General features: G+C 41.1%; 1 protein-coding gene across 3 annotated transcripts in view; it reads right to left on the reverse strand.

The window, feature by feature from the left end:
- Positions 1 to 12,797, reverse strand: part of DSCAM (DS cell adhesion molecule) — a 471,096-nt gene that overhangs the window by 151,498 nt on the left and 306,801 nt on the right. For 2 of the 3 annotated variants that reach the window (XM_036381451.2, XM_036381468.2), the window contains exons 10-11: positions 7,267 to 7,386; positions 2,732 to 2,905 (exon numbers count right to left, since the gene is read on the reverse strand). In XM_036381451.2, coding sequence (XP_036237344.1) covers positions 2,732 to 2,905; positions 7,267 to 7,386 — 294 coding nt within the window. The remainder of the gene's footprint in view (positions 1 to 2,731; positions 2,906 to 7,266; positions 7,387 to 12,797) is intronic. The other variant, XM_054518617.1, reaches the window with a different exon arrangement.

A 12,797-nucleotide genomic window follows, 5' to 3' on the forward strand; every position in this document is an offset into this window, starting at 1 on the left:
GGCAGCTTGCTCTTTTCACATTTCTGATGGTATTCCTGAAGCTTCTTTCTTTTCTTTTTTCTTTTTTTTCTTTTCCTATTTCTTTGCACTCCCTTCTCATAAATCTCCCTTCAACTAAGAATTTAGATCAGCTCCTCTGACACGAGGCTGTCACTCAACAAACACTGAGGCACTAAATAAATTTATATTTGGAATTACTGCAATTTCCCCCTTACCACTAAGAGTCTTGTTAAGCCAGCTGGTTTATAGCTTGACATGGGTTTTCACTAAGAAAAAAATCCATCCATTTTAGAGGTAGCAAGTAATGGAAATAGATTAAATTTTCATCCTGCCCAGTCCTGAGCTACTGAAACAAAATTTTCCTACTCTCTTTTGACAGCAGATCTTTTTTGCTTAGATAGAGGTGACAATGGAAATTCTGGAGAAGTGAAGCATCAGATCATTTAAGAGATTTTTTAATTAGATCTGTGAAAGGTGAAACTTTATCCAGCAGAGTTACTAACAGAGTAGGTAAAAACTTTATCACACAAGGAGGAGAAGAATCTCCTGTGCACGAGTGGGTTTATTTCCAAATTCAGTGATGCCAGCAGTGGTTAGCACCTGCATGCCTGAGGTATCTGTGGCACAGGGAACAAGAAGTGAAGGAATTAAGTGTAAAGGGACTGCTGCCATGTTTTTCTTTCAGAGGGCCAGTCTAATTTCACGATCAGTGACCAAATCCATCTAAGCCACTCTGCTTTTTCTATCAGATGTGAGCTACTGCTCTTGGATAAGCCATAAATAGACTGAAGGGAGGTGGGAAGGCAATTTGTCACAAGGAGGCCACAAAGATATGCATCAGTGCTAACCCCTTGTTTGTGTTTTGGAAGGTGTTTTTTATTTACCAACTCTGTCACCCAGAAACAACTGCATGGGCCATGTCTCACCCTCCACCTCTGCCTAAAGAAGGCATTTAGGGTGACCTTGTGGGGAAGGATCAACTAATCAAGAATACCATGAGTTTTGTGAAGAAGACTTATGTTTTTATCTAGAGGAGGACTAAACTTGAGGAGCAGGGTCCAGGAACAGGATCCTGAATAGCCACACAGAAAAAGGAAACAGTGAAAGATGAGAGAGATGAAAGACAAATCCAAGCACTCACTTTGGAGTCGGTCCACCTGACCAGGTACAAATATTCTGGGCCACAACCACACCACCAGAACAGGGGATCCAGCCATAATGCAGCCCATTTCACCAGAGCAACTTCTCCTTAACGAGTGTTTGATGGAAGCTCAGGCTCTGCCCCTTCCACGCACACCCCAGCACCCTCCCAGTGCTCTGGAGTGGACTGGTGTCAGTGTGGGTGTGTGAGGGGCACAGGCTGCTCCCTGCTATCTCAGAGCCAGAGGGGTTTTCATTAGATTCAGACAGCAGCTGCCTCCCCAGGGAAGCTCCTGCTCTTATTTGATAAGGGATGCTCTTTTATCACACATGAAACTGCATGCAGTGATCAGACAGGCAGCATGCACGGCTGCCAAGCAGAGGGAAGCTGGCTCTGGTAGAATATTACAGCAGTGCCTCACTCCTGCAAGGAAAGATTGGCCCAAAATTGGCCAGTTCTGCAAACCACAGAAGCTGGAACTTCTACCAGCCCACAGAAAAAATGTCCAATTAATACATTTGCTGGAGGGCTCTTCATGTTGTTTTTTAGAAGATAAAATTACTATTTTAAATTAGAGTCAAATGTTTGACACTCTTAAAATAACTTAGTTGTTAATTCTCAAGAACAAACAACACCCCTTGACCTAAACATTAATGGTCTAAAGTGCACTCTCCAATAGAGAATAAATTCAATTTCCCTTCCTTTCTGGAAAAAAAAAATCTTTTTACTTTCAAGGGCAAAACTTTTTCAAGGTAATTGGCATCCCAGAACTTCAAAGCATTCTGTAAATCTTCAAAAACCTTTCAAAACATGAAAGTACATAGTGTGGTCACCTCCTTCAATACTGGTCTGACAGGTCATCCAGGTACATTTGGCACACTGATGTGTCAATAGTCTCTTTTTTTCTCTAGTGAGAGAAATTATATTATCTCTACACCTTTTTTTCCCATTATATTTCCTCTACTTTTTAAACTGTGTTGATGTTTCAAGGAATTATAACTAATATGAACTTGAAAACTGGACTGCTTTTTTCTCTTGTGCCTGGAAAGTACAGCAATTAGAGCTTATGCAATTACATGGACTTTCCAAAAATTGCCTGGCTAAGGCAAAATAACTACTATGGCTGTATCTATAAAATCTTAGAGTATGTTGTAATATCTTGTGATATCTACCTATAGTAATTGTACCTATAGTTTCCATCTATGACACATTAAGAATTGATAAAGTATCTTTTTAATCCACATTTCCTTCAGCTTCTGGAATTTATGACAATTGCTGTGGGGATTTCTCCTTTGTTAATTTTTTTTGTACTCCTGAACAACTTTCTTATTTTCCCTTCATGACTCAGGGATAGCATTCAGACCTGGTACAAATTTGCTTTTCTTCCTCTACCTAACAAAGGTTTTCATTAACCATCCTAACTTCCAGGTGCTACCACACACAGCTGAAAGCCAAAATTAAATCAAAAACCAACAAATTCAACCTCTCCCCTCCCAAGCCCATTCCCTTCCCTCCACACTACGGATGCAGTAAAGCCTTTTTTCACTCAATGGCAATATCTGGATCACAGAGAAGCGTTTCAGTTCTTACTTTTAACAGTGAGGTACATGGACTTGCTGACGTCTGCTCCCACATCATTGCTGACCTTGCAGAGGTAGTATCCACTGTCTTCTTCCAGCACATGTTTGATCAGCAAGGAGCCGTTTGTGAGCAGCTGGATGCGACCGTTCAGCGCGATCGGCTGGAACTGGGGAACCCCGGCACCTGCAGCAAGGAACGCACGGAGAAAGGTTAAAAAGCATCTCCTGGTTTTATTTTTAACAAGGCACAAGGTGCAGCTTCCTGTTCTTAGAGGCTCAGTGCAATGAAAATGGCTTTGATATCATCAGAATGAGCAGGATGGTTTGTTATTGTCTTAGGCTGGGGGTGTGTATTATATTTCCATCTGTTAGAGAAAACAGAAACACAGCAGAAGCACCAGTGCTCTCATAGATTGCCCTCGAGTTTTTTTTTTCAGCATAAACACTCTCATAATTCATGCAAATATTTGCTCTCATTGTGCCAGAGTGTCCCAAGTTTTCCTGAAGGAGAAACAAGAGCTGCCAGTGTTGGTGAGTGTGGGACAGCTCAGAGTTGAAGGTCTGTGGAAATTCTCTCTGCAGGTTCAGAGACCCCTCCTCACAACAGCTGGAGCCTTCCTCCCTGTGCCTTCACAATCCAGACTCCCCTCCAGCTTTCTCTTTCCACATTCAGAGATAGAGCTGCTTTTTAAAAAAGGACAACAGTCCTCTGGAGGGCAAATAATGCCCTGTTTTAGGCTGGGGCTGTGTGTGTTCTAGTCCCATCTGTCAGAGCTGGGGCAGCTCTCTGCTGTCCGTGGGGCAGTTTTTTCTTTCTCTCTCCCACAGCCAATCCTCCCTGCAGGAGATCTCTGCTGTCCATGGCCACTGAGTGTCCCTGCAGGGCTGATCCAATCCCATCATCCCATGGGGAGATGCTGCGCCCAGGGGAGGAGCCAAGCATTCCTACCTGGATCCAATCTGAGGTGCTGGGACAGCCCAGCAGCCTTTGCCCAGTGCATTGCCAGAGGAGCAGCTTCTGCTTCCCTGCATTGCCAGAGGGAGCCCAGGCCCATCTCCAGCAGCCCTGGAGCTGCAGAGGAAAACTCCCCCCTTGTGCAGGATCCCTGCTCCAGCAGAGCCACAGCTGGCACTGCAGGAGGGCTGAGCCCCCATGGGATGGGGCTGTGCCACCCCCCTGACACACAGGGGGACAGGGACTGCTCTGACTCTGGCAGTCGGTTTTTCTTTTTGTACTATTACATTTGTGTTTCTTTTTAATTTTCCTACTAAAGAACTGTTATTCCTATTCCTGAATCTTTACCTGAGAGCTTTTTAATTTCAAAATTATAATAATTCAGAGGGAGGGGATTTAAATTTTCCATTTCAAGGGAGGCTCCTGCCTTCCTTAGCAGACATCTGTCTGTTCAAACCAAGACAGTTATCCAAATTGAATTCATTGCCTGAAAAGAGGGAATGCAACAGCAGCAATAATTTTCCTATGTTAAAGGGGCAAAAGGAGCACCAAGCAGAAGAACCAGGAAGGGGGAGAGAGGAAATGAAGATTTTCAGCCCTTTCATGGGTGAAAAGGCACATTTGTTATACATTTAGAGGCTGATGAATTATTGACAATTACAGCTGAACAGTCATGGCAGTATGCATCCCTAATGCAAACAGCAAATGAATTTCTTATGACTGAGAGGGATGTCTGCTGTAGTAAACATGGCACACTCAGGGGACCTCGAGGCCCTTGTTTATGAAACCCTGAATATCATGGAAAACCACATCAGTGACTGTTCCTCTTGTTTCCTGCTACAGCTGATGGACTGGTGACACAAAAAGTCTCTGTTCTGCTGTGTTTGCAGCCAGGATTTACTGAGAAAGTGCACTGTTAAAAAACCCTCAAAACTATCCACAAAAAACCCTAAATGAAACAAAACAACAAAAAGCTCAGACCACTGATCAGACATTTTTGGCAGCACTGTAAAAATGGAAGGTCCATAAAAACAAGAAGCCAAAGATTTTTGTATCAAGTTTGGTTTTAAGAAAGAAACTACTTTTCCTTGGAAATAAGATACTGGGTAATTTAGGGAACAGAAAACACGATCCTGCTGTACTGTCACCACAAGTTCAGGTTCCTCCAATATTAAAGATTCCCTAGATGTATATTAAGACACATTTCTTGTAAAAAAAATACTTTGGCAGCAGGACATGGGATTTTTCAGGGAAGTCAAAATGTGCTCTTCTTCAATGGAATTCTCTCACACTATTTTCTGTACACAAAGTTAATATCTGTCAGCATTGATCACTATAAACAGTTGGCTGAGTCAACCCAGAAGGAAATACAGTGAATAAATATTATGGGGAATTATTTAGTGTAACATAGTGAGCTAGAACAACATACAAATACAACATCTAGAATATTAAAAAAAAAAAAAAATCAGACATGTATATCAAAAATATGTCTAGACCTGGAAGGGTCTGCTTTGGGAACTTATGGCTTGAAGGCCTGGTGATCAATACTATGAGCTTAAAAATGTTACAATGATAATGTTTTCATAGAAAATTTAGTTACCATTGTTGATTTTCCCCCTATTTTAGTCACGTGCTTGTCCCGGTTTTATTTTTGTCAGTTTTTTTCTTTAACAAGAAATTTTTCCTGTCATTTAGTTGGAATGCACATTTATGCTTTACCAGCTGTAGATGCCTGCCATTGATTGCCCACTCACTTCCTGTCTTTCTTCACATGAAAAATTGTGGGAAAAACTTAGTGTTCACAGAAAGGAGAGGGCTAATACTCCCGAGGACAGCTACTGGAAAAATTGGAAAAAAATTTGTGCAGCAGTTTGCAAAGTTTTCTTAACCTGCACACACATTTTTACTGCTTTTGCAGCTAAAGTCCTTCCTGAGCGGGAGAGAATCTTATCCCATACATCTGCTTGGATGAGTCTAAAAGGGGATTTATCCAACTACTCTATGATTCTACCATTCCAATATGGGTTATTTATCTCCTCACAGTTAATTGCAACTCATCTAGCTTGGCTTGTGCTCCTTCAGCACACAAACAGAAGAAACCAGAATTACCTCTTTGTGTCCTTTGTTCAGAATTAAAATCCCACATACCACTGAGTTAATGGAATTTGGAACTCCGCACCCTTGCAACCAATCCTAATTTATCAATAAGAACACAAATAGTCTTTAACATGAATTTTTCTCTAACCCTTTTTCTTCAAATACAGTTTGAATATTTACAATCAGATTCTAAGAAAACCAAAAATCACATGGAGCAATACATAAAGATTTCTTCTCAATAGCCCCTCATTTTGTTTTTTAAGGAATTAACTCATTTAGATTGGGTACAGAGTTTGCAGAAAGTGTTTTTTTTTTTTTTTTTTTTGCTAAACTACCAGAAGACAGCTGGCCAGAAGATGTAATCTATCAGGCAGCCCATTTTAACTAAAAAGCAGTCAATTTCCTATGGTTACTGAGGGTCAAGTGGGGCCACATTTAATGCTCTGTTGCATGAGGAGAAATTGTTAAAGCATTATGTAAAGCTCATACTAAATTACTGCTTATGCTAATGCTACCTGACCTTCCTTCTTTGCTGAAAAGATGTGATTGGCCATGTTATCACAAATTTTGAAAGGGGTGCGGGGAAAGCAGCCAGATGCTGCTGGTGAACCTTGCTGGTTGCTCCAATTAAAGCTGTGTCTGTTCTCCCCAGCCATCCCTTTCATCCCTTGCCTGCTGAGCTGACACAGGCACACAGGCACAGCCAGGACATCTCCAGGGCAGAGCAAAAGTCCATCCAGCTCAGCCTTGTGTGGGACAGTGACCAGAACTTTGTGCTGGGGTGTTGGAACCCTGGCTGCAGAGAATTTGAGACTTTCTGTGCTGACAGGCACTGACCCCCTGCATTTGACCTGAGGCCATGGAGAAGGCTTCCAAAATGGAATGGTAGAACTGGGATTGTGGGTGTGGAGCTTGAATAGAAATGTGTGATATCACAGGGTGGGAAACTCAGAGTTTAAGGGTTTAGAATAGATATAAAGCAAGGTGGAGGTTTTAGGCTGGAGGCTGCTTCCTCTTCTTCACCTTCTCCTTGGGTTTGGGTGGTTTTGTGTAATTGGATAAAAAAGTCCCCATTGTGGGCACAGGTGGTTGGTTATTGGGTTAAAAGTAAAAATAATTTAAGTGTCATCTCTTAATTGGACAGTTTATCCTTAAAAGGCCTTGTAGAAAGGGAAATACATCTCCATTTTTAGCTTGTTAAAGTACTGCAGACCTCACAGTTTGTGAGATGTAACAGAGATAAGAACTAATAAACATTGGAGTCCCAACAAGAAATACCATCTCACACATTTAATCCCAACCTTGGCAAAAAAGAAGCAAAGAATCCATTACTGGGGGAGATGATTTATGAGGAATAAAACATGACTGGTATGTCCCTCATTGGACCCTGCTGCTCCCCGGCAATTTGGAGATTAAAACAGCAACTTAGGGGTGAGTGGGATGTTATGAAGGCAGAATTGGCCTGTCCTCAGTGTTCCCCACAGGAATCCTACCTTTGGAGTACTTCCAGACAATGGTAGGAACGGGATAGCCCTCGGCAGAGCAGTTGAGGATGACGGCTTTCCCATAGATCCCGTCCTGGTCGCTGGGCTGGACCACAAACCTGGGGGGCACTGTGGGAAGGGAGCAAAGGGAGACATCAGAATTCCAGCAATTTGTTGGCAATTTATTGGGTAATTCAAAATGGCAGAGCAGTCACATGCAGAATTATAACATTTCATAGCGAAAAGAAGCAAAAATTAAAACCAGTTTTTTGCTGATCCAGCAACACACTCACTAAGGTTGGTTTTACCAGATAATTCACTTTCTGTGCACAACCTCAATGTGTTTTTTACCTGGCATGAAAAAAACACTGGTCTTTACAGTGCCAAAATAAGTATATAGGACCTCTCCATGGGAGAGGTTAAAAATGGAATAATAGATAAATCTTAATATTGTGGACAAGAAATAAATGCATTCTACCAAAGGTAGGTTTGTCAGATATCTAAGAACAATAGATTTTTTCCATTTGCTTTTTTATAACAGTGAACTAGCAAGCTTTAGAAAAAAAAGAATTAAATCATTTTATATAAATAACCTTAGCAAATAATGCTTTTATTAGCAATCAAATCACTTAATATTAAAATGAAGTTCTTTGAACCATAACTTTTGATGGGACTTTGCTTTTCAACCAGCCAGAGAGAGGTTCAACACAATTTGCTTGCATTAAGTTGATAAGAAATCTTATTTCAGTGCATCAATGTACACATATTATTAAACTTATCCCAAAGTAGCATAAAACCACTAGAGTGAGTCTTCCACACATACCTATTTATACATAAATAAAATAAGAGCTGCTTATCTCAAGGAAAAGCTCTACACATTCCAAATACAGGTACACAATGAAGAAAATGGCTTGTGACAATGTTAGGTCCAAAAATTTGACATGAAAGCCTGATTCTAAATGTCCAAGTCTCAGTAAAACCTAAATATTTGGCAAAATCATGAAAAAGAGGCTGAAAGTTGTGAAGACTGTGGAAAGTCCCATGAAAATTTTGAATATTAAAAGTGTTTAATGGTTGTATTATGGTCAGTTAAAGTTACAGTGTTTTGTTGACCCTCTGCTCTTTTGTTCAGAACATGGAAGTGTAAATATCCAAGAAAAAAAGAAGTAAATTAATTGTGGTTTTATTCTGCATGTTTTTCATTCTGTCATTTCTCACAGGGCCACAGAGAGCGACTGATGAGAACATCTGACAGACTTTTTTCTTCTCAAATGATTTTTTTTTTTGCCTTTTTTTTCTTTTTACAGCAATACACTAAGTTCTAAGGCAGCACAGGAGAAATCCTAATAGTTGCTTGCTCTCCTCATCCCACTGGAAAATTTGAAGCCTCATGAATTGCCCAGGTCCAGGCAGTGCTGAATTTGTCTGAAAGCAGAGGAAGACAGCACAAAGGAACCAACCATCCATCCTTCTTCTGATCAACCCCTGAGTTGCCTCTCCAGACGTGCCAGAAATTAAGAAAGAAAGTCTGGTAAAAGGTTTTAGCACAAGAAAATGCAAGGGAACACAGAGGGGGACCTCAGCACTGTAAATATTTTCCCTGGGGCCTGAAATAGTTATTAATGCCCATGAATATGGGACTAATTATCTATCGAGAAAATCTGTGCAGCAGAAACACAGCAGAAGCACCAATGCTCTCATAGATGACCCTCAAGTTTTTTTTTTCAGCATAAACACTCTCATAATTCATGCAAATATTTGCTCTCATTGTGCCAGAGTGTCCCAAGTTTTCCTGAAGGAGAAACAAGAGCTGCCAGTGTTGGTGAGTATGGGACAGCTCAGAGTTGAAGGTCTGTGGAAATTCTCTCTGCAGGTTCAGAGACCCCTCCCCACAACAGCTGGAGCCTTCCTCCCTGTGCCTTCACAATCCAGACTCCACTCCAGCTTTCTCTTTCCACATTCCGAGAGAAAGAGCTGCTTTTTAAAAAAGGACAACAGTCCTCTGGAGGGCAAATAATGCCCTGTTTTAGGCTGGGGCCGTGTGTTCTGTTCCCATCTGTCAGAGCTGGGGCAGCTCTCTGCTGTTCATGGGGCAGTTTTTTCTTTCTCTCTCCCACAGCCAATCCTCCCTGCAGGAGATCTCTGCTGTCCATGGCCACTGAGTGTCCCTGCAGGGCTGATCCAATCCCATCATCCCATGGGGAGATGCTGCGCCCAGGGGAGGAGCCAAGCATTCCTACCTGGATCCAGTCTGAGGTGCTGGGACAGCCCAGCAGCCTTTGCCCAGTGCATTGCCAGAGGAGCAGCTTCTGCTGCCCTGCATTGCCAGAGGGAGCCCAGGCCCATCTCCAGCAGCCCTGGAGCTGCAGAGGAAAACTCCCCCCTTGTGCAGGATCCCTGCTCCAGCAGAGCCACAGCTGGCACTGCAGGAGGGCTGAGCCCCCATGGGATGGGACTGTGCCACCCCCCTGACACACAGGGGGACAGGGACTGCTCTGACTCTGGCAGTCGTTTTTGTTTTTGTACTATTACATTTGTATTTCTTATTATTTTTCCTACTAAAGAACTGTTATTCCTATTCCTGAATCTTTACCTGAGAGCTTTTTAATTTCAAAATTATAATAATTCAGAGGACGGGGTTTACATTTTCCATTTCAAGGGAGGCTTCTGCCTCCTTAGCAGACATCTGTCTTTTCAAATCAAGACATCTCCCTAACTTGACGTTTTCCTCACTATGGCCAAAATGCAAAGCTATTTATTGCCCAACTACAGAAATGCTCTTTGGAACACAGCTACAAGAAACAGAAGGAAACAGCAGTGGTAGAGGGCAGAGATGCCTCTGTACTAGAAAATATATTTACTGCTGACAAACACTTTGGCTTTCCAAATGGCTGCCATGCTGAGAAACATTTATTGTAGGTTATGTTAATTCACAATAGGTAAACATCGAACATGAAATCCCAGCAGCAACAGCTCTGGGCAATCACCCATCCTGTTCTAATTATCTGCTCAGAGAAAACATTTGCTTCAGTAGCTCCTTTCTCACTGTCCTGCGTTCGTTTCATGCCCAAACACACAATGAGGTATTTTCCAAGGCAGGTGAAAAGCACAGTTAGTTGCACAAATAGATTTGATTTTGTACGACTTGGCATGGAGGCATCAGCTTGTTTCACCTCGGTAGCTGTGAGTAAATTTGTGTTTGCATCTTCTGAAAAATCAATTACAAGCTGCTTATTCATAAAGAGGGACAAAAAACCAAAGCACAACATTAACCCACCATTCTTACAGGTAAAACCAATGAACCCACCATTCTTACAGGTAAATGATTACAAAAGATGCAATGGAGTGATTGATAATTACTGTCCTCCTCTACCACTGAAGAGTGTGAAGAGCAAAATGTCTTTTAAAATCTGTCTTCCCATACAAAATTTATGCAATTTGTTTATTTCCCTTTTCTTTGAAAAACATTTTATTATATTCTTCATTTACTATGGATGACACTGGCAAGAAATGCTAAATTTTCAGGAAATTGTTTTATTAAATGAGCAAGCATATGCAGAAAGTTCTGGGAAAAGTTAAGCAGGACTGCTTAGTATAGAATAAATGCAATGAATCTTTAAAATACTAAATGCATTAAAGTTATCTGCTGAAACACAATTTTTCTATAATCCCATTGTGTACATATAGAAAAAAAAGGATGAATGCCAAGTGGAAATATTCTTTGGGCTTTTTGGTGGAAATTCTGCCATATTCTTCCACATCTTTTAAGAACTCACAGAGATACCCATTATATGTTGTGCCTTTAACACTGACAAGCTCTGAACAAGACTTTCCATCACATTGATATTACTGTATTTTTGGTTATATATAAAACCTAAGTTTTTTTCTCAGATATTCTCGATATTCTCAATTCTAATTATTACCTTCAGTAGAGAACAATACCAGAATGGTAACTGCCAAAATTGACTTTTGCTCTGGAGCTCCAGGACCAGATGTATCATCAGAAATCAGAGAATTTCCTTCTTTGGATCCACAAACAAAACTAACTTGAAAAAAACTCAGCCCATACCCAGTAACAGAAACAGTTTCTATGTTTAGTATGGCTTTGGCCATCCTTTAGGACTGGTTATAAAAATGCCAACTGCTGCTATGGTTTTGAAGACAAACCCTTGCCACTTAGTCTTAAGACTGCCATTAGAAATCGGAAGAGATGCTACAACAAAATAAAAATTACTCATTTAATGACCTTTCAATTTTTTCTGTATTGCTGTCTAGGTAAAACCAGAGGATTTTTCTTCTTATATAAATGATGAAAAAGCAAACAGAGCAGACCTTTGCATTTTTTTTCACTCCTTGCTCATTTGCTTCTCAATTTTATTTCAATTTAATAACTTGTTCTGTGCTATGTGCTGCCATAGTTCAGAACACAGTGCTGTTAAAATCTTGTTCTAGACTTTGATACTTAGATTTAGATGAGAAACCTATGTTCACTTTTTCATTATCTTTTAGGAGATCATTAGCCTTTAAAGAAAATATGCTCAGCAAGAATTTAACCAAGGTAATTTGTCTGATATGTTTGAGTTAATAGAAAAAAGTAAACAATTAGTTCCTCCTCTCTTTAGCTGTAAAATGTGAGACTCCTCTACTCCTTTAGAAGTGAAACTCTCTGAAATTACTCATGAATGTGACTGAAAAGTTCTACTATTATCATCCTCCTTATCTCAGAAGCACAGTTCCTTTAGCCTGTGAAGGAGGGCATTTAAAATTGCTTTAGCAGTGAATTTCTGGTGGGCCTTCATTCAATGCAGCCCACAGGTCTGTGATGAGAAATGAGCTGTTGAATTATTTAGGGTAAGAGCCATAGGTTGACAGATGCCAACTCTTTAATGGATGAACTCAAAGGAGGTAAAAGTTTAAAAAATGAAGGTTAAAAGGAGTTAAAATACCCAAAAAAAAGTATTTTCAATATTATGTTTAGCAGTCTCAGGCTCTCACTGAGAGAAAACAAAGGGTGAAGCAATCAGAACAGGGTTCAGCATGCCCAAATCCTTCTCCCAGAGCTGCTCCATCTTTTCATCACCAGCCTGGATGGGTCCTGGGGATTGCCCTGAGCCAGGTACAGCACCAGCACTTGGTGAGGTTCAACACCATGAGATCCCTGTGGTCCCACATCCACTCCCTGGTTTAAATCTGCTCTGTGCACATGCAGAAATCCCTCCTGACCTGCCAGGTGCCAAACTCACACATTCCTTCCCAGACTTCAAATCCAAGCAAGCACTTCTGGCTCCCATAGATCAGGGAATCCCTCTGGAGAGCAATTCTGAAGGCTCCTGACACGAGCTCCTCTGGTGGGCTGCTGGAGTCACTTAAGAAATAATCTGTGGCATCAGCCAGGAATGCAGTGTTTCATTTTTACATGGAATATTTGTACTTCACATTTGGATCCCACTGTCAAAATGATGGAGGAAATTTAATCAGCCCAAGCAACCCTTGATGTATTAATGAATGAGATCGTTCAACACTGTACTTTAGCAAAGATG

The sequence above is a fragment of the Molothrus ater genome, chromosome 2 (genome assembly GCF_012460135.2).
Source record: "Molothrus ater isolate BHLD 08-10-18 breed brown headed cowbird chromosome 2, BPBGC_Mater_1.1, whole genome shotgun sequence".
Taxonomy (NCBI): Eukaryota; Metazoa; Chordata; class Aves; order Passeriformes; family Icteridae; genus Molothrus; species Molothrus ater.